Source organism: Chiloscyllium punctatum, chromosome 2 (genome assembly GCF_047496795.1).
Source record: "Chiloscyllium punctatum isolate Juve2018m chromosome 2, sChiPun1.3, whole genome shotgun sequence".
Taxonomy (NCBI): domain Eukaryota; kingdom Metazoa; phylum Chordata; class Chondrichthyes; order Orectolobiformes; family Hemiscylliidae; genus Chiloscyllium; species Chiloscyllium punctatum.
Window position 1 is genome coordinate 95,408,280 of NC_092740.1, and position 23,085 is coordinate 95,431,364.

The 23,085-nt window shown below is 40.4% G+C and overlaps 1 protein-coding gene across 6 annotated transcripts in view; it reads left to right on the forward strand.

The window, feature by feature from the left end:
• aopep (aminopeptidase O (putative)) overlaps positions 1-23,085 on the forward strand; it is a 433,713-nt gene that overhangs the window by 4,354 nt on the left and 406,274 nt on the right. For 5 of the 6 annotated variants that reach the window (XR_011962667.1, XM_072585937.1, XM_072585948.1 and 2 more), the window contains exon 3: positions 7,794-7,957. The exons of the other annotated variant lie outside the window; for it this stretch is intronic. Coding sequence is in view for 4 of the 5 variants with exons in the window: in XM_072585937.1 (XP_072442038.1) it covers positions 7,794-7,957 (164 nt within the window). In the remaining variant the exon portion in view is untranslated. The remainder of the gene's footprint in view (positions 1-7,793; positions 7,958-23,085) is intronic. 6 annotated transcript variants of the gene reach the window in all.

Below are 23,085 nucleotides of genomic sequence, written 5' to 3' on the forward strand. Positions count from 1 at the left end.
TTGAAGCTGCTTGTTTTCCCACTCTGTTACAGCTAAAAGCTGGGGGTTCACTTCCTGCTGTAGAATTGCTTGTGAGACAATCTATTTTACTGAATATGCCTTTTGTCAAGGATGTGTTTATGGATTGGAATGGGTTAGTAGTTAATAACATATTATTCTGTTAAGTTTTCCAAAGAATTAAACTTATTCTAGTTTCTTTTCTTTTGTTCTATTTTTACTATAGTATATGAATAAAGTGTGGTTTGTTTAGACCTATCGAATTGCAACACTTGCCTTTTAAAATAAGAAAAGAGTTAGGGTATAGGGAAGCTTAATATATTTTGAAGGTTTGGTCTGGTCCCTAACAATATCTGAATCCATTTTCTTATTAAATGCATGTAATATGATAGTTGATCCATATTACAACTGACACATATTGATGTTGTGTGGTAGTGTGTTTGTCATGTAATAAATAGCATTTAGCACAGATTAATGTTAAAATTCACTGCAGACTATTTTTTCCCTTGGTCTCTATACTAAAAGGTTGCTAGAATTTCCACCAAAACAAGGTGATGTTGACTGTTTATGAATGTTGCAGGTATCCTGGTTTAACTCCCATCTCTGAATCCTGTAAGTAATAAATGCAGAGGGTAAATTTTGAGGATGTAATTTTCAAATCACTGCATAAAAAAGCTGCAGCTCATTAGCATGCAATGCATGCTATTTATATCCTGAATGTACTGACAGATATTTACATAAGATGTCACTATCCACTTTTAATAAAAATCAAACAGCAATTTTTACATTGTCATTTTTTTGGTTTGAAAATCTATGTTTAATCACTGCTGATCATGTAATTTGGATAACTTAAACATGGTACTGGTGCTACATTGATAGAAATTGTCACTATGCAAAAGTGTGGCTGTATCATCAGATTTATTCTTGTTTTTCATATCGTCAGACTTGTTAAATATTCAGGTATTTGCAGGCTACTCAAAATAATCAGTGGTTGTTGCTGGGAGGATGTTTCCTCATGTTTATTAAAACTAGAACAAGGAGATGAAGTTTCAGAAAAAAATCTCCCATTTAAGGCGGACCTGAGAATTTTAATCTCTGATTCACAAGTTTGTGAAACTCTTTGCGAGAGAGTGGTGATGACAGGATTATTGAATATTCTTAAGGGAAGGTAAGTGAATTTTTGACTAACAAGGGAGTTGAAAGGTATTTGATTAGACAGGAGGTTGGAGTTGAGGCCACAATCTGATCAGACATAATCCTGTTTTGAATGGCGGAATGGGCTAAAGGGACAGAATGGACCACTTGGGCTCCTAATTCATATGTTGGTTTAAACATTTCACTGGAAATTAAGCCAGCTGTCACTTCATGCTCCACTCAAGTATCAGCATCAATTTGAACTCCAGTCCAGAATGAGGATAAAACCAAGGCCTACTTGAATGCAAGCATGCTGCTGCTTAACCAAGCTGAACAGTTACAAAATTTAAATAGCTAATTTGTATGGATGCTTGTCAGACTAATGGTGGGGACATTACAGAGGGCTTTGTTTTTTCCTTTGGAAATAAGGCGTTCGACAAGGTTCTCCATGGAAGACTGGCTAGGAAGGTTAGATCTCTCAGAATACAGGGAGAACTAGCCATTTGGAGACAGAACTGGCTCAAAGGTACAAGACAGAGGGTGGTGGTGGAGGGTTGCTTTTCAGACTGGAGGCCTGTGACCAGTGGAGTGCCACAAGGATCGGTGCTGCGTCCACTGCTTTTTGTCATTTATTTAAATGATTTGGATGTGAACATAGGAGGTATAGTTGGTAAGTTTGCAGATGACACCAAAATTGGTGATATAGTGGACAGCGAAAAAGATTATCTCAAATTACAACGGGATCTTGACCAGATGGGACAATGGATTGAGACGTGGCAGGTGGAATTTAATTTAGATAAAGGGGAAGTGTTGCATTTTGGCAAAGCATATCTTAGCAGGACTTATACACTTAATGGTAAGGTCCTAGGAAGTGTTGCTAAACAAAGAGACCTTGGAGTACAGGTTCATAGCTTCTTGAAAGTGGAGTCGCAGGTAGATAGGATAGTGAAGAAGGCATTTGGTATGCTTTCCTTTATTGGATAGAGTATTGAGTATAGAGGTTGGGAGGTCATGTTGCTTGTACAGGATGTTAGTTAGGCCACTTTTGAAATATTGTGTGCAGTCCTGGTCTCCCTCCTATCGGAAAGATGTTGTGAAACTTGAAAGGGTTCAAAAAGGATATGCAAGGATGTTGCCAGATTTGGAGGATTTGAGCTATAGAGTGAAGTTGAATAGGCTAGGGCTGTTTTCCTTGGAGTGTCAGAGGCTGAGGGGTGACCTCATAGAGGTTTATAAAATCATGAGGGGCATGGATTGGATAGATCAACAAGGTATTTTATCTATGGTGGGAGAGTCCAGAACTAGAGGGTGTAGGTTTAGGGTGAGAAGGAAAGATATAAAAGAGACCTAAGGGGCAACCTTTTCACGCAGAGGGTGGTACAGAATGGAATGAGCTGCCAGAGGAAGTAGTGGAGACTCGTACAATTGCAACATTGAAAAGGCATCTGGATGGGTGTATAAATAGGAAGGGTTTGGAGAGATATGGGGTGGGTGCTGGCAAGTGGAACTAGATTGGGTTGAGATATCTGGTCAGCATGGACGAGTTGGACCGAAAGGTCTGTTTTCATGCTGTACATCTCTATGACTGTGGGTACAGGGAAGAGAGAGAGAGGCAGAATCTTGGAAGCTTTTCATTGGTTCCTGCTGGGATGCTCTAATTTATTGATGGATGGCAACAGAACTGTTCTTGACTAGAATTCTGAAGAAGGGTCACTGGGCTTGAACTGTTAACTGTTTTCTTTCCATAGATACTGAAGAACCTCTTTGAGCTTTTCCAGTTTCTGTTTTTGTTTGTGTTCTGCTCTTGACCATGTTTGCATTCCCTCGTGTGGTCGCATACTGTTGATTATTCTTGTTTGAGGCTAAATAGTGTACTTTATTTGGTAATATGTAAGAAAGGAAGTTTATACTCCAAAATTATGCTTCAGCAGGATGATTAGTCATATTTCTTTTTAATAATTTTTTTGCAAAATCTTGATGTTAGTGTCATGGTCAATAAATACAATTTTGTATAGAAAAGTCTGCTTTACTTTGTTTTAATCTCTTCCCTTTATTCTACACATCTTCGCTTTGTTTATGAGAACTAATTTAATCCACAAGCAATAATTTTCAAGTTCCACATTTTTCTTTTCCATGGTGGGTGGGTGAGAGAGTGGGTTAGGAAAACAGCCGAATCGTGAATATTTTATTATTGGCTATCCCTGCATCAAAGTTATATCAAGTTTCTTCATCTAAGTGCTGACTTTTCTGCAATCCAACAACAGAATTATTTAATTGTTGAATTCCTTTTCTGCCTGTCTTTCGTTCATTCTACAATCTTCATTTTAAAGTCAAAATAGATGCATGACTTTGCAATTTACTTCATCTCTTTTGCTGTGTTCAGTTTCACCCTAGTCCCCTAATCCTTCACCATGGTTACACAATCTGCTTATTTTAAAAGTATTGAGTGGGTTGCACATTCCATTTCAAAATGCGTCGAAAATTCTTGTTTCACAGCCCAGGTACTCCAACACTAATAACAACTTTGCTGTCCTGAGTGAGACACGATTGGTAGGAACGGTTCAGTTCAGAATACAGGGTGACAAATACGCCTTCTCCTAGAAAGAAGATTGCAAACGCCACGGGTGTGGCTTTGCTGTTAAAAGCAATGTTAGCAAAAGCTTAATGTCTCAAAAATCCCTGTGGGATAAATGAAAGTCTCATAACAGTTCAGTAACTCTAACCCAGAAGCATTTCACCACAGTTGTCAGTGTATACACCCAAACATTTAAAAACAACAGATGAGATCAAAGTGAAGTTCGACTCCAGCCTTATCAGTTGGACCCCCAAAGACCAGTAAGGTCCACCTGGACAGCAGGGAAACGGAGTCTGGTGGCACCCAGAAAGAAGAACAGGCTGGAGTGGAGGAGGCAGCAGCCAGTGGAGAGACACAACAGCTGATCCTAGCTCTAGCTGGGCAGATGGGAGCAATGGAGGTGGAGGTAATCGAGAAGGCAGAGGAGTGGATACCTGTTAAAAACAGGAAGAGAAAATCCTGCCAGGCCCCCAAAGCCTCCCAGCAAAGGGGGAAAAGACAGCTGCACAAGGGAGAGACGGCCAGCGCTTTGGGTGGGGAAGACGGGCGCAAAGAAGATCATTACCACCAGAAGAAGAGACAAAGCGCCGTAGATAAAGAGGGCATTTCCTCCCAACCAGGAAACAACGGACCCCCCCAAAGTCCACCCTCCACCCAGTGAGAACCAGGGGGTACCCACTGCTCCACAACTACAGGTAACTGAGAGCTGTGATCCTCTGACAGTCCCATTGTCAGACACAGAACTGGACGGTGCGGACCCTTGCCTTGGCTCAATGACTCCAGAGCGGGTAAATGACCCCAGTGAGGAGCTGGATAGCTACCTCAGCCCAGCGAAGGTCCAGCAGTTCGTGCTTACCATGAGGATGCAGACAGCTACCCCTGAGACAGGACAGTCAAATGGACAATGGTAACCCCATAAACTGGGGATTAAAGAAGGTTCCTTTGCTATTGTATAACAGGGCACCCACTCACTAGGTGGGTTCTGCTGAAGCCACAGCTAAATAATAAGAGACTGGATGGTTAATAAAGGGAACTGTTAATAGGATAACTGTAAATTCGATTGAATTAATCTGTTCTTTGTAATATAATGACATGCAATGTATATATCTATGAACGACATGACAAATTGTACAGGTACCAAAGATTTATTTCTATGAATAAAGTATATTTTGAAATAATTTTAAAAAATCAGTTGTTTCATGTCTCCACAAGGATTCAAACTGGTTCTCCTTGGAGGTTTTAATACTAGATTTGGAAGGGATGTAAAAGTCTGGAAAAGCTTGATTGGCAAAGAAGCCATAGGGAAAAAAGGTGTTAAAAGTCCACTTCCTGTTGAAATGCCTAGAACATGGACTAGCGTATACATTTTGGCGGGACCAAATCAAGACTTCATGGCAACACTGTCACTCAAGGCGTTGGCACCTATTTGATTAAGGAACTGCCAGGATTTAGAATTAGGATTAGCTTTATTGTCACATGAACTCTCATGAGTACAGTGAAAGGTTTACAAGATGCCACTTATGATACTATCTTCGGTACCAAGATACCTAGGTACAGATGCTTAAGTACAAATTTTGAGGGAAAAGATTAGAAAAATAAAGTAATAAAAAGTACAGCAATAAATTAGAGAAACAAGAGTTCAGAATAACAGTCTTTCCAACCCACACCATGTCGTGCTTCCCCTTGAGGCTGGGAGTTCGAGCCTATGCTGAGACCGGGAGGTCGAGTCCACGCTGGCTTTTACCCCTGACATTGCCGTTGCTCCTGCGGATGAGAGGTAAAAAGGAAAAATTAAATGTGGAGAGAGAGCAAAAAAAAATGAAACGAATGGAGTGATGAGTTCTGACTCAAGATTTCTGCTTTGCTGCCAACTTGGAGATGTCTATGTGACCTGCATGATGATGAGCTGGAGTGATCATTACCTAAGCTGGTCAACTACTCCCCTCTGCCTGGCCTGAAAGCAGATGTGCTACCATGGGAAATAAAATGTCAAGGGATTCCAGAATTCTGCAAAGAATAACCTACTCAGTGCCTCACAGACAACCTGGCGAAGATCAATGGGAAGTAGTGATTAATCACAGTGTCTGGTCTACCCTTAAGTCTGTCATGAAGAGCATCAGAGAGAATAGACTGTTTAGTTCTCTTCCAGGAGCTATTAGGATTAGAATGACCAGGAGATTCAGGAGCAACTAAATTACAAGGCATCGCTGAATGCCAAAACTTGAGAGAAAGAAAATAGGTGTATAGAGAAAAGGCTGAAGTCCGACAAAAAATCATTGGCTTAAAGAGAAAGTGTGTTGGATTGAAAGAGTATAGAAAATCCAGCAACTCACTAACAGCAAGATGTCTGTAGATTCTCCAGAGCAGTCAAAACCATTTTACAGTAAGAGCATCAAAGAACCTACCCTGCTGAGAGCTAAAAATGGAATAGTACTCATCAAAGATGATGGAGCAGAGGAAAGGTATTGTCAGGTTTACCAAGCAGACACTCAGTTTTGAAGCTTGAGTTGTCTGATTTCTTTTCCTACATATTTAGTCATTTCACCATTATTCATTTTTTTAACATTCATTTCAGCTTTTAAAAATTGAAAGGTGCCTCAACCAGTGGAAACAAAAACAAGGAGGCAGAGTCTTTAGATAAAGGGTCAGTTTAAGTCTGAGATAGAAAGAAATTAAGTGATGAGGAAGTGAATAGTAGAGATGTAGCCTTAGATCTTTAACAGTAGTATTGAATGGTGGAGCAGGGTTGACAGGCCATAACTCTTCATGTTCCTAATTCTTGTGTTCTTATTGAAGTAGGAGGGTGTGCAGGAAAGCTGTCTGAAACACTTAGCATACTTCCCTGATGCTGTCATGCCTCTAGCAAACTTCAGAAACCTTTTGGAATGAACCACACAGGAGACCTTGGGGAATAAAATAAAGGGTTTAGAGGAAAGGTAGCAAATTGGATTTGAAACCGGTTTGAAGAGAAATTTTCTTTAGGGGGGAGTGATGCAACAGGAACTCATACTTTTGGATCACTTGTGCTCTCTCATTATTTGAATATAGGGTTGAAGGGAGTGATATGCAAATTTGTATACACTACTAAAGTGGAAGCCTGGCAAGCAGTTCTGTGTTTTGAATAATGTTTTGCTGAGATTGTTAATAAAATGATGAAACCTAAAAAAATGCTGATGGAATTCTTTGTCAGGAGTCCTCTCGGGAGAATCATCACTTCATTATGTTCTTCTGCTGCGGCTGTAGTCTGCACAGAGAACATCCACTGACAACAGGTGGGACCATTGTCATTGGGTATTTTAGAAGAACTTCCAATGAGGTTGAAATGGGCACAGCCATAACCAAATTCATTCAGGTAGTGAATGACTATGTTTTGGACCCTGTCAGTATACTCTCACCTATCATCCTCAATTGGATGGTGAACGTGGAGGTGACCAAATGCTTATATAAAGTTGTTCCTTTAGGTGCGCTGAGAACATTTAGCAGTCTCGAGTCCTACTGTGATTACAACATTGAGGTTCTGTGAATGCAGTTAAGTTCAGCCCTGCCTTGCTTTTCTCCACCTGTCCATTTTGCCCTCTCCACCTGCCCCCTCTCCTGCTTGCTCTCTTTCTTGCTATGAACTCTCAAAATGGCTGGAATTTGAATTTAGGCTCTTGAATGAAGTAGAGTGTTGTGCTGGCATTTCTGATGAAGGGCTCATGCCCGAACTGTCGATTCTCCTGCTCCTCGGATGCTTCCTGGCCTGCTGTGCTTTTCCAGCACCACACTCTCGACTCTGATCTCCAGCATCTGCAGTCATTACTTTCTCCCACTCTTGAATGAAGGTCAAGTGAACTATATTAGTACTACCAGGTCAAATAAATGCACTGAAAAGTCACGCCAACTTGAAATATTAACTCTTTTTCTCTCTCTCGCTCTCTCTCTCCACCAATGTGACAGACCTGAGTTTTTCTAGTGTTCTGTCTTTGTTTCAGATTTTTCTAGCATCCACAGTATTTTGTCTTCATTCAAATAAGTGATGAATTGGTGATACTAATGTGCTGGTTAAAAATTTATATTACATTTATTCAATCCTTTCATATTTAAGGCCATGTGTATATACATCAGGATCTCCAATCAACAACAGAGCATTATTTCCTTGTCAAGAGCCCCCTGAAGCAATGGCAACGTGGCAGGCCTCCGTTTGGGCCCCAAAAGGATCTTTGGTTCTAATGAGCGGTGAAAATTGTGCTGAACCTAAATATAATGGAGGTAAAAAAAAAGTTGAAACATTTTTTCATTCTCTGCATTGCATAAGCAGGATGTACTATAAATGAGGGAATGTAGAGCAAAGGCTGTTTTAAGCAAATAATTATTATTTAAAAATGGATGTTAACTTAGCAAAATTAAAAGAAATTGGACTTTCTAAACTTTGAAATAGGCTACAGATTTTTTTTATATCAGAAGTTGCCTAATAAAGCAGATTTTTGACTCTATCATCAAAGAAATTACCAGATCATTGTTTCCATCCTGCTCCCTGGAAACTGCTTGAAGCTGAGCTAGATTTTGTTTGCAATCCTGATCTTGTATATGAACTCAAAAGTAAGTTTCTATCACATATCTGGTCCATCATTAAGACCAAATACTTTGTAATGTTGCCCTACACTGATACCATGCTTCAGTTAATCTTTGGAACCCTCATCTATTGTTTTTTTCATACAGCTGTATGACTGGACTACTTAAACACACTAATGGCTGATTTTCCATTTTCACCAATGCCAACATTCAAGTCTTTAGATTACTTAGTGTGGAAACAGGCCTTTCGGCCCAGCAAGTCCACACCAACCCTCTGAAGAGCAACCCGCCCAGAACCATTCCCCTACATTTACCCCTTCACGTAACACTACGGGCAATTCACCTAACCTGCACAGCTTTGTGACTGTGGGAGGAAACCGGAGCACCCGGAGGAAACCCACGCAGACACTGGGAGAATGTGCAAACTCCACACAGACAGTTGCCCGAGGTGGGAATTGAACCTGGGTCTCTGGCACTGTGAGGTAGCAGTGCTAACCATTGTGCCGCCATGCCGCCCTATACTCCCCATATCTTAGCGCTGTCAACATTCTGCTCCCCTTCATCTTTGCTTGTTTGACCTCACTGATTCCCAGTTGGATAATTATTCAATTTTAAGATTGTTATCCCTTTTTTCAAATTTGCTCATGGTTTTATCTCTACCTCTCCTCTAGCCTTACAATATTCTGATTAACTTTGTTGTTCAAATTCTGGCCTTTTGAGCATTCTTGACTTTGCAAAATTGTTTAATCTAATAATTTGTTTTATTAAGGATATATCTTTTAGCTTAAGGTTGAAATTTAAATGTAATGGAAATGGCTGGCAAACACATTTAAAATATTGCCATTTGAAAGGAGGTTTCTGCTTATTTGATAAGAATAGTTAGAAGTGACAAAACACTGAACAATTGGAGACACCATTCTTCGTTCATCAGTAAAGATGAGATGCCTCCAATTATCTTTATTAGAGGTTTAAAAGTTCGTTATTTTCAGATCGGCGAAAATATTGCAAGTAATGGCAAAACCTTAAAAGTATCTAGATGTCCTTCAGATCAAAGGTTAAAGTTGGAGGTATTTGGTTTAAGTTTCTGTCTAGATCATCCTAGGCTTGCTACATTGCTGTGAAAATAGATTATACCAGGAGCTCCTGTTTCTTGTGTTTGTTTTCACTGAGAAATGTGAATGAGCTTGACAGCAACTTTGAAATTGGCATACCATGTCTGGAGCTGGAATACTTGAAAACAGAAAAAAAATCTGCCAGAAACTGTAAAGAAGTTGTAGACCAGGTGCAAAAGGCTATAACAACCAGGAATATTTTTGAGTTGGAGACATTAAACAAACGTTGCAGTGAGGCCTGTGCTTTAGCTGAGGTGTGTAAGAACAGTAAGAGGGTCATCTAGCTAAATGTTATGACACTGTTCCCACTGGCTCATGTAAACATAAAGAAATCCTCAAGGTCCTGTAATATATAAGAGAACTCTATGGTCAAAATAAGAAATAGAATGTGGAAAGAAAGAATAATATAAAAGCTACTCTTTTTTTCTATTCTAAAGACTGTGCAGGTACATAGAATCCTTATAATGTGGGCAGGTGCTTTTCGGCCCAACAAGTCCACATCGACCCTCTGAAGAGTAACCCACCCAGACCCATTCCTCTACACTATTATCCTACATGTACCCCTGACTAATACACCTAACCTAAAAATCCCTGAATTCTATGGACAATTTAGCTTGGCCAATTCACCTAACCTGCACATCTTTGGACTGTGGGAGGAAACTGGAGCACCCAGAGGTAACCTATGCAAACTTAGGGCGAATGTGCAAAACCACACAGACTGTCGCCCAAGGCTGGAATTGAACACGGGTCCCTGGAGCTTTGAGGCAGCAGTGCTTACTACTGAGCTACTGTGCCACACGTGATGACATGTTGGGCCAAATGGCTTGTTCCCCCACCGTAGAGATTTTGTTCTATGGAATATGCAGCTTCAGCATAGAATAAGAAAGGCGAGTGGAATCCTGGCATTAATTGGAAAAGGACAGGATTATAAAAGTACAGAGACATTTGCTTGTATATGTACATTTAGTCATTTCTAGCCTTCAGTTAATAGGGGCACAGAATTCAAGAGCAAGGGTGTTATAATAAACTTGCATAGGACACCACTTAGTTCTCCACTATAGTATTATGCTCAGTTCTCGGCAGCACAATATATGAAGGTTGTGAATGCATTGGAGAGAGTGTAGAAGAAGTTTGAGTACTGTTCAGGGGATTAAACTCTTTGTTATGAGGAAAGATTGCTGAAGTTGGGATTCTTCCCCCTTGTAGGGGAGATAGCTAAGAGAAGGTTTCAAAACCATGAGAGTTCTGGACAGAGTGGATAGGGAGAAACTATTTGGGCTCAAAAAGGATTGGAGCCAGAGGGCACAGTTTTAAAATATTACACAAAAGAGGCAAATAAAGGTGGAAAAGAAACATTCACACTTTGATCATTTAAAGTCTGGAATGCATGTCCTAGAAGTGTCATGGACGAATGTTCAATTAACACATTCAAGAGGATATTAGATGACCATTAAAATAGAAACAATGTCAGGATCATGGGAAAAATACAGAAGCTTGACACTAAATTAAAATGCTCAGAACTGATTAAGATATGATGGCCAAATGACCTCCAGCTCTGCAACAAATTCTATGATACTGTGGGAGTGTCCTCCGTGTGGCTCAGTGCCATACTTTTGCAATATTCTTGTGAAGCATTTTTTTTTACAATACTGTACAAACATTAAGTTTTTGTGCATTGTTCCACCAAGAGAAATAGGCCAAGTACTGGCAAATGGGACTAGATTAGGTTGGGATATCTGGTAGGCATAGACGAGTTGGACTGAAGTGTCTGTTTTTGTGCTATACGTCTCTATGACTCTAAGTCAAATCATGCTATTTGAGCTCACCATCTAAGAACAGAAACTTTGTTTTTGAAAGTATTACGTGAAAAAATTATAAGTCCCTATATAAAAATGTGTGTGTAATATATATATATATAGTTGCTTAGTGATGCAGACCTTGAGTGTTGTTGAATAAAGAGTCATACTGTTTCTTTGTCTTCCACCCGTCAAAACAAATCTCAAGATTACCAAACTTACTTCCTACTCTGGGTGACAAGGCTGTGGTGCAGAGCAATAATTGGTATATGTATCATCTTTAACATAACTCAAAGTAATATTTTAAAGAAAATTTTGACACTGAAGCATATCAGGAGATTAGAGCTGAAAAAAATGGCATGGAGGGAAGGTCTTATGAAGAAAGGCTGAGAGACTTGAGGCTGTATTCATTAGAGAGAAGAAAGTTGGAGATGACTGAATAGAGACGTACAAGATGATCAGAGGGTTAGATAGGGTAGACACTGAGAGCCTTTTCCCTCTTTTCGTGACGGCTAGCATGAGGGGACATGGCTTTAAACTGAGGGGTGATAGATATAGGACAGATGTCAGAGGTAGGTTCTTCACTCAGTAGTAAAGGCATGGAGCGCCCTACTTGCAACAGTAGTAGGCTCACCAACTTTAATGGCATTTCAAGGGTCATTGAATAAACATCATAATGGAATAGTGTAAGTTAGATTGGCTCCATAGGTCAGCGCAGCATTGAGGGCCGAAGGGCCTGTACTGTGCTGTAATGTGCTATGTTGTAAAAAAGCTCAAGCAAAGAGGTATTCTTTAAAGATCTTTACTGGAGGAAAAAGCATGTTAATTTATATACTAACAAATCAATTGGGCTTGCAGTTTGACTCACTATGTGCTAGAAGTCACATATTCACATGCAGGCTTGTCTTTCTGAAACAGAAAGAGCAGGCCTACAAATTGCATGTGTTTGAGTGAACAATAACTTTGGGAAATCCATTACTGGTGCATTCTGCTTTACATTGCCTTGGCCACTTGCTCTGTACCACTGACTTGCCTGGTTTTAATTTAAATTGGTGTTTCACTGTTAACTGACCCATAATGTATGGCAATGCCTCTACCCATCTGAGTCCACTTCCCAACCAATCAGCATCCTCTTCTCATACAAAATATCTTGTTGTTTCCTTTGAGATTTGGTTTTATTGACATTCTATTCTGATGAGTGCAATATGAAAACCTTAGGCATCATGTTCTTTCTTCAGAAAGTATTTATAAATGTATATTTTTTAAAAAGTCTGACTTAAGTATGAGATTGTCACTTTGAAATTCAGATGGCATTTAAAGTTGAAATGTATTCAAATAACTTGTGTGTTATGAATGAATGAACTGTTTGATGAAACAATAAGTTCTTGCATGCTATTAATCATCTATAATATTAAAATAGTGAATACTCTCGCAGTCCATAAACAATACTGGGTGGGCATTGTTATTTTCTCAAAAGGTTTTTAGTCAATACTTGGCTTGCCTGAAAATTTTCCACTTAAAATATTTTTTGAATTTATTCCAAAAATTATTGTAACTTTTTTTGTTTTAGAGTCTCTCTCTTCAGACTGTTCAAAGAAACCACATTCTTAGAATTGAAGTGGAATTTGATTATCCATTATTTTACATAACATTGAACATGACCTTGTTGTCTTGGGACATAAATTTAGTTTTATATTGCTTAAAAACTGCTGTTTCCTTGACTTCAAAGACTTGGCTCAAACAAACCTGCATTTGGTTACTGCAATGATAGAGGGTGAATTTTTGCTTTGTTGCAAATTTGTAATTTCTTATTATTGCCTCAGTGGTCAAAATTAATTATACTGGCTGGTGCCTCTATAGATTTACTACCTGTGTTTATCAATGTTAGACAAGAGTAATGCTGATTAGGAATGTGTGAATTGTTAAATGATCTTTTCCTGTATTTAGTGTAATATCTTCAAGGTTACCTCCATTCTGCATCTCTTATTTTCCACTCTTTGTTTGCTTCAGTTCACAACAGCAGTTGATTATTGCTAGGTGCGAGATTTATTTACATTTATTTAAGTGGCCGAAAGAAAGAGACTGGGCAATCCCACCATAAATAGAAAATAATGGCTTGGTTCTTCATAATGTTTTATTCCCTATCGAATGGGAGCGACACTATACAGTGATTTGTAGAACTTAATGACAGCTGTTCTCTCTAATGTGCTCTTGCAAAAATATAATTCAAAATTTTTAAGAAATTTATTTTATAATAGAAGAAAAATGATAGCTTCTCTTATGGGTGAACTAGGGGGCACTGTTTAAACATTAGAATTCACTCTTTTAGTACAGAGATAAGAATTTTTTTTCTCTGAGGGTTATGCAACTTTGTAATTACCTGCTTAAGAAGGAAAATCAACTTAGGAAAAACAGATTATTTCAAATAGATTTTGTCTCTGCTATTTGAAAAAGCTTTCAAATCATATTAGACAAGGTAATTTTCTCAACATTGAACCTGAACCAGTGGTGATAAAGTTTAGCCTGAACGTACTTCAGGCTATGGTCTATATGACATACAAGTTCAGTAAATGCTTTATGTTAGGAGGTAGCAAATTATTGATCTGAATTTACTGGAAAGCTCAAAATCAATTATCATTCAACTATTTTAGAATGTCTTGTTCTGTCCATGGAAGTGTATGCATTTCAGTCAAAATGAACTAGAACTAAACATACTATAGTTTACTCTATTGTAAGTTACATCAACAGGAGGTAAATTTTGGTTAATGCTGCACCATGCTTACAAACACTGCACATCAAAATGTTGTGATGTTAGTTTGTAATGTAAATAGGTCCTTTACTGTTTGGCAGGATGTGACAAGTGGGAAGCCAAATGGGTCTGTTATTTATCTCAAGTAATTGGATGAAGGATGCAAAGGTAGGTAGGGGAAAGTATGTTATGAAGATGACACAAGATTATAAATTGGTATAGGTAGGTTGGGTGAGTGGGGGGTGGGACAGGGAAGGTGGCAGATTGACTATAGTGTGGGAAATTGTGAAGTAGTTCATGATGGTAGGAAGAATAAAAGAGCACAATATGATCTAAACAGAGTGCCTTCAGAATTCTGCAGCACAGGCAGATCTATGTGTTCTCGTAAATAAGTAACTTAGGCTGATGGAATGCTATCTTTTTATTGCAAAGTTAAAAATTGCACAATGCCAGGTTATAGCCCACAGGTTTATTTGGAAGCACGAACTTTCGAGGCGCCGTCTCTTCTGCCGGTGGTTGTCAATTCAACATAAAAGTAAGGATGCTGTCCTTTAGTTCTACAGGGTATTATTTAGACCACATCTAAAATACTGTGTGCATTTTGGTATCCTTATTTAAGGAAAGTAGTAAATGGATTGGAGGTGATTTAGAGGATGCTTGCTGAACTGATACCTGAAATGAATGGATGGTTCTGTAGGGAAAGGTTGGACAGTCTGGGTTTGATTTCACTGGGGTTTAGACGAGTGGTGACTTGGTTGATGTATGAGAGATGCTGAATGGTCTTGACAAGATGAATGTGGAAATTATGTTTTCTCTTATCGGTGAACTGGGGATGCTGTTTAAAAATTAAGGTTCACTCCTTCAGGACAGAGATGAAAAGAATTTCTTTTCTGAGGATAATGCAACTTTGTAATTATCTGCCTCAGAGGGGGTGGAGTTTGGGTCATTGAATATTTGTAAGACTTGTAAATATAGTTTTTTGTTCAGCAAAAGAGTCATAGTTTGTCCTCTAGATGATTTTTGTGTCTCAGTTCTACATTTTCAATCAGTATAGAATGATTAAGCAAGCTTGAAGGATTGAATGGCTGCCTCCTGTTCCTAATTTCTGTTTGTTTGTAAAGGATTTCTTGCACAACAAGTTCTTGATGTATGCTTTGTAAAAAGTTAGAGAACAGGTATTTCTCCATAGGAGTAAGTGGTATATGAATTACACAAGCCACTCTTGTGGCAAGATACTTTCTCATATTAAATATAGGTTTCTGCAAAGCCAGTACCATTTAACTGTTGCCCAGCAGGAGATGTGCTGCTTTGGGCTGTTGATCTTATAGTGCCCCAACAAGCAGTAACACCAACTGATTACAACTCTGCTCTCTCCTTTGTCAATGAGAATGATGTGTTGCTATTTACAAATAATCCTAAGGCAACAATAATAATTTAGACTTTTTATAATACATTGAACATAAAGAAACAACTCAAAGTGCTTTAAAAGAGCATTATGAAACAGAAAAGAACATTGATCCATATATGGAAATACAAAGTATGTGTTTAAAAAGTGACTTGAAGGATGAAAGCATGGTGGAAAGGTACAGTAAAGAAATGTCTATGCTTGAACCTAAAACTGAAGCTTTGGCTGCCAATGGGTTGGTCTAATGACTATTAAGAATAGATGAGAGGCCACGTAAGATCTCAGTATTCAATATTTGATGAGATACCCAGCGGTGCTTTGGATTACTTAGGAGACTGTGGTCATTTGATTCCTTGGAGCAAGCCAAAAACTACTTGGACACTTTAAAATAATGTAGATGTATTTATGGACATGGACAATAGTGTCTTTTTTTTTGTCTTGCTTTTATTTCTTGTACATTCAAATCTTTCCCAAAGAAGCTGTTGGTGGGTTCTTGTTCCTCTCCAAGCTGGAGTGGTATTGATATATGGTGGGGAGTGGGCAGAATGCTCACTGGTTTTGTTATACCTTTGTGTTTACAATGTCCTTTGTTTGGTTTCTTCCATTGCTTGGGTTTGGGGTGTGGTTTGAGCTGGAAGGGGGGGGGGATGGAGTTGTGTGTGGCGTAAGTGCTCTCTGTGGGCAGGGAATAGAGTCCCCCATTACATGCCTTTTGTGTGTTGTAGGTTTTTTTTGTTTTTTCTTGCAAATAGGCTCTTATGAATCTCCTTTTGAGTAAGTGCAGTGTGTTGCAAGATGAATTCTTCCTCTCGGCCCGTCAAAGGTGATTGTAAAGGATTATGGTTAGCAGCATTCTTAAAAGGTGCGCCGGAATATCAGAGGGATTCATTCGCCAGTTAAAAGAAAAAAGGTGTTGTCGAACCTTAGAAAGGAGAAATTGGATGTTGCCCTGTTGCAGGAGACTCCGCTTAAATGACAAGGAACACTTGAAGTTGCAGCAGGGTGAGTTTGATTGGGTGTTTTTGTCATCTTTTAGTACGAGGAGCAGAGGAATGGCAATTCTCGTCCGGAATAGTCTCCCATTTAATTTAATAGATTGTGTTAAAGATGAGTATGGGTGATTTGTTAATCTTGAGGCCCTTTATACATGGCGAGGAACACGGTATTTTGAATGTCTACTGTCCTCCGGCCCACCCTCTTAAATTTCTCACTGATGCACTGTCTAAGCTGATGGCCTTGGCATTGTGGCATATTATTATGGGGGGAGCTTTAATTGCCTTATGGATCGTGTGCTGGATAGAATGCCCAAAGCCACCCCCCCCCCAAAAAAAAACCAACTTCACAATTTAAGCAGTTGGGTGACCTATGCTTGGAACTGGGGTTGGTAGATGTTTGGGGACGTTTACACCCCTCAGGCAGGGATTTTATGTTGTTTTTCAATCCACACAAAAGGCCACACAAGGATTGATGATTTCCTAACTCCTGCGGCTTTTTTAGATTTGGTGGTATCCTGTTCAATTGAGAATATTGCCATTTCTGATCATGTGGCGGTGTATTTAATGGTTAAGATTAAGGATGATGCAATGGGCTCACGGTACTGGTGAATGGATCCCATCCTCCTCAAGGAGAGCAAGTTTGTAGGAGACTTCTCCAGGGAATTTGAAGCTTTTTTGGCCACCAATTCAGGTACAGCTAGTAATCCGTCCATTCTTTGGGAGACTGCTAAGGCCTATGCTAGAGGGATAATTATCTCATACTCTGCCAGCCAGAAGCGACAGAGGAGAGAACAGCAGCGTCTGCTTGAGGCATGAATAAAAGGCAGCTGAGATGGATTATTACAGTAGACTGTTGATGGCTAAGCTACAGTGGACTACAGCTTTCTGATTTACCTTAAACTCCATGCTAACGCATACAGCAAGGAAGGAACTTTTCTTTGCGAAGCAGAGGCTGTTTGAGCATGGTGATAGGCAGGGTAAATACTTGGTCATGAAGAAGATTGCCTCTCAGTCTATTGCTTCTATTAGGGAAGGGAATGGGACTCTTACTTACGATGCTTAAAAGGTCAATGAGGCGTTTTGGAGGTTTTACTCTGAACTTTACCAGTCTGAATGCAGCGAGGACAGATGGAATAAGATGGGAATTGTTTTAGGAACTTGGATTTTCCTGGTGTGTCTGCTGAACAGGCGTCTCTTCGTAGTGCTTTGTTAACAGCCCAAGAGATACAGGAGACCACCCTTGAGACAGGCTAATATCTCTCTTATCCTCAAGAAAGGGAAGACCCTGGAAGACTGCGCTTCTTACAGACCCATCTTGCTTTTAAACTCTGATATTTAAAATTTTATCAAAGACTCTGGCAATGAGGCTGAAAAGGGTGTTGTCCTCTATTGTTAAGGAGGATCAGACGGGCTTTATAAACATTCGGATATTTTCTAATAATGCTAGGAGACTGCTAAACATGATTCAAGTGTGCTAGCAATGGTCAGTTCAAAGGTTGATGATTTCCTTGGATGCGGAGAAGGCGTATGACTGGGTGGAATGGCTGTATCTTTTTTATACCCTGGAGCGGTTTGGTCTGGTTGAAGTGTTTCCTAGATGGCTAAGGGTCCTTTACAGTGATCCTCTGGCAGCGGTTCTTACTGATCATTTTATCATTGGTAGGGGCAGTCAGCAAGGCTGTTCCCTCTCACCTTTGCTCTTCACGTTGGTAATTGAACAGCTGGCAGAGGCCATTTGTGGGGATCTTAATATTAGCTGCCCCAAAGGTGGAGTCGAATGTGCGGAAGATCACATTATATGCAGATGATGTTCTCATTTTTCTTTCAAGCCCCACAGTTTTGGTGCCCTATTTGATACAATGTGTTAATCCATTTGGCTTTTTCTTAGGTTAACAGATCAATTTTTCAAAATCGGAGGCTATGCCTATGGGGTGTCTTGGGGAATACCAGACATTGAAGGTGTGTTCCCCTTTAAGTGGGCACAGGGAGGCTTTCTTTATTTGGGCCTCTCTGTTACCCCTAATTTTGGTCAGTTATTCAAGGCTAATTTTGTTCATTTGTTTGACTAGATTAAACAAGACCTTCTAAGATTGGGGTTGGTGGGGGGCGGGTGCTTCCAATATCTTGGCTAGGTTGAGTTGCTGTTATTAAAGTGAATGTTCTTCCTTGCTTATTATAACCTCTGCAGATGCTTCCCTTGCTTTTTCTAGACAAACATTTCGGACATTAAATGGTTGGTTTAGTTCTTTTATTTAGCACCATAAGCGGCCCCCATATCAAGCTTACGAAATTGAAAATGCCCCAGGGGTTAGGTGGAGTGGATCTCTGGGATGTCAGAAGATATCAGTTGAGTTCCCTCCAATCTTTTGTGAGTGGTTGGACCTGTGAGGGCTCTGTGTCAATATGATTGGACGTTGAGGCCTCCCAGGCAAAGTGTCCTTTTATTAAGCTGTTGTTTCTGGTCAAAATGAGGATAGTTGTGGAACATTGCTGCAATCCAGTAGTTATTAATACTGTCAAAGCGTGGGGGGCAGTGAGACAGATGGAGAGCAATATGTCTAAAACGTCTTTCCATACTCCCACAGTTGGTATGTCAGGTTCCTGGCCAGGGACAGTGGATTCCGGGTTTAAGTCCTGAGTGGATAGGGGAGTCTTTTTGTTTGGATGAACTGTTTGAATATGAAACGTTAATGTAGTTTGATCAAATAACTTGTAAGTATGGACTACTGAGACAGGACCTCTTCCATTGTTTTCAGATCCGAGATTTTATCCGAAAAGTGACCATGCTGCTGACTGAGTGTTATAGGTCTGATATGGAAAAGAGGGTGCTTCAAGCTTAAGAGCACTCTTTCAGTGATTACTGTCTATCAGTTGTTGGGGGGAGGTTCCTCTGGTGACATCGGGAAGTCTGGGAGAGAGAGTAAGGGGTGGAGATCATTCTGGAAACTTGGGAGACATTTGTGAGAATGCGTGGAAGATTTCACTATGTAATAGGACTCATGCTATGCAGGCTAATCTGGCCTCAGATTGTCTTGCAAAATTTTAAGCAGGGTGCGTCTTCAATGTGCCTCAAATGTAAAATAAATAAGGGTACCCTCACTCATGGTTTGTGGTCCCTCCACAGGGTCTGTATGTATTAGAGCACTATGGCAGAAATAATAGAGAAGGTGTTGGGGACCGAAGTCAAGGTGGACTCGGTTTCTCTTCTCCTGGGTCTGACAAAGTTATCTCCCTTAGCTGTACATGGGGAAAAAACTTTGTAAGATCCTCACTTTTTTGTGAGGACGAACATTCTGATGTGTTGGGTGTCTGAAACCCTCCTGGGTATATCGAGTTGGCATAAGTTAATTATGGAACACATTCCTTTAGGCTTTGGTACTTTAGACCAAACATGGTGCACCAGAAAAAGGACAACTTTTATAAGACATGGCAGCCTTTTTTGAATTATTTGGAAGCAGGTCTGCTGCCATTTTAATTAGGGTTTTAGTCGAGCCATGGTTAATTTCCTTAGAGGAAGAAGTTCGAGCAAATGTGGATTTAATAATTGATGCTTTTGTAGGTTCAGAGCTGAGGTCTTGTTATGCTGAGCGGCATTATTTATTGACTTATTTATTGATGTGTAATGAGTGTAGCTATGAGCTCTTTTGTAGAGTTGATTTGGCGATGCCGGTGTTGGACTGGGGTGTGCAAAGTTAAAAAATCACACAACAGCAGGTTATACTCCAACAGGTTTAATTGGAAGCACTAGCTATCGTAGTGCTGCTCCTTCATCATGTGGTTGTGGAGTACACAATTGTAAGACATAGAATTTATAGCAAGAGTTTACAGTGTGATGTAACTGAAATAATACATTGAAAAATACCTTGATTGAAAAAATACCTTGATTGTTTGTTAAGCCTCTCATCTGTTAGAATGACCATGATAGTTTCACTTCTTTCATATGTAAATCACAAAACTTTCTTTTTTGAAAAGTTACATTCTCAGGTTAACTGTAACAATTGGTGTAACAGTTGCAACTGACAGGCTACCCTTCATTGTCCAGCACTTCCCAAGAGCTGAAAAACAATGCCATGTTCTTCGTGACCTGCAACACATTATCAGTGAGGATGAACACCTTGCCAAGACCTTCCCCACACCTTCACTGCTCACCTTTAAGCAACCGCCAAACCTTAAACAGATCATTGTTCGTAGCAAACTGCCTGGCTTTCAGGACAACCCTGTCACGGTAGGTGCTGCAAGACGTGCCAGTGTGTATGGACATAGTTACCACCATTACGCGTGGGGACACCTCCCACCATGTACGTGGCAGGTACTCATTGCGACTCAGCCAACGTTGTCTATCTCATACGCTGCAGGCAAGGATGCCCTGAGGCATGGTACATTGGTGATACTGAGCAAAGACTACGGCAACAGGTGAACGGGCACCACACCACAATCAACAGACAGGAGTGTTCCCTCCCAGTTGGGGAATACTTCAGCGGTCCAGGACATTTGACCTTGGACCTTCGGGTGACTATCCTTCAAGGCAGACTTCGGGACATGCAGCAGCGAAAAGTGGCTGAGCAGAGGTTGATGGGTAAGTTCGGTTCCCATGGGGATGGCCTCAATCAGGACTTTGGTTTCATGTCACACCATTGCAAAACACGCCCATACACACACACACACACACACACACACTCCTATACATAGACACACATACTCACATGCACTCTCTCACAGACTTACACTTACACAGACACATGCACTCTGTTGCAGACACTCACAACCCCCCACCCCAGACAGACACACACACACACACACACCTACAGACACATACACTCTCACACTCTTACATGCACCCTCCCACAGACTTAGACCACTTTACACTCACATACACATACACTCTCTCACAGACACTCTCAAACCCCCACTCCAGACACGCATGTACGCGTGCATGCGCGCACGTGCACACACACACACGTACACACATACTTTTGTGGGGTGACTTTATACTTGCAGAGTTACATTGTACTTTGCTCAAAAACTGCATGAAGCCATGTAAGAGTCTGTTAACTCATTTTTTAGATTAGAATCAGTCTAAACATTATGGCACAGCCATGGAACACAGGGAGCTAACACCTTCAACATCTCAACATCTTATCTGCGCTGACACCAATTGTTACAGTTAACCCGAGAGTGTAAAATTTTAAAAAAAGTTTTGTGATTTACATATGAAAGAAGTGAAACTATCATGGACTTTCTAACAGATGAGAGACTTAACAAACAATCAAGATATATTTCCATGTATAATTTCAGTTACATCACACTATAAATTCTGTGTCTTACAACTGTGTATCCACAACGACCTGATGAAGGAGCAGCGCTCTGAAAGCTAGCCTTCCTATTAAACCTGTTGGACTATAATCTGGTGTAGCGATTTGTTGTTGTTGTTGTCGTCGTTGTCGTCGTAGTAGTAAAAGGAAACCTGTCGCTAAATTGAAAGTCCGATCCAACATGGCGGTGATCTAGGAGGATCGCGTTGCAGAGCTCCGCATTGCAGCACAAGCGGGATGAACTTTTAATCCGACCAACCTGAACCATGGTGATATCTTGGGACTATGGAAAGGTCATGGAGTCCCAGGAAACTGTGAAAAATGAGCTTACCTGCATTTTACCTGTCCAGAGATGCCGAAGAAGGGTGGAGGAGCGCCCGTGGCCGGGCCTGCAGTCCAGCCTGCAGGATCCTCGTACCCTATTACCTACCAGGCCCTGGTGAAGGAGCTTGCGAAGTCTCGCAAGATGTTGGGTAAGCAGATAGAGGAGAAGCTGGCCCTGATCTCGATCTGCAGAAGCATTAACACCAGTTGGGAGACCTGAAAAAGTGCATGGTTGAGGTTAAACACAGTCACAGTGGTGGAAGCTGATACCAGTTCCTCCAAAGGTAGGATCCAAGCTCTGGAGATGCAGGTCTGTAACTTGTGTGACCAAGTGGATGATCTTGAGAACCGGGGCAGGAGAAACAATATTCAGATCATCGGGCTGCCAGAGAGTAAGGAAAGTGAGCGGCCGGCAGAATTTATTCAGGACTTGTTGCTGAAATTCCTTAACTTGGAGGCTGGAAGGAGAGGCTTGAAGATAGAGAGGGCTCACTGGGTCACAGAGTGGAGATCAGGACTGGGTCAACATCCTCGTCCTCCCTAGGTGTGGTTTCATCATTGCAGAGAAAAGGAGAGAATCGTGGAAGCTTCCAGAATCCAGCAGAAGGATCCAAACACCCTAATTTATGAGGGCTCTAAGATCATGTTCTTCCAGGACTTCTCAGCAGTGGTGAATTTTCTTTTCTGGATCAATGATGGTGTCAAGAGAAGACTGAAGGAGCTTGGGATCCAGTACTTTGAGGTTTCCATCTACCCTAGATGGATCCATACATCTCTTTGACACATCGGACAAGGCAAGGGACTTTGTGGACAAATTAACTTAATCTGATCAATTTAGTATGGACAAATAGTAGAATTGTTTGGGTATGTCTTTGTTTTTTTTCTTTAAAAAACAGAGAAGGTCCGGTTGGGGCTTTCCTTTCCTTTTTTTTTACTGCTAATAATCTGCTTTAAACTATATTTGGTGGTTGAAATGTGTATTTTCAATTTCTAAGTTATACTAAAGGACGAGTGGGGTATTTACCCCTTTTGTCTTTTGTTTAAAAAAAAAGTTCTTTATTCACATTGCTATTCCATGGTGTATTTTCTTTCTTTTCTGCTTGTGTTTGCCGTGTGGCTCTAACTGGGAGGA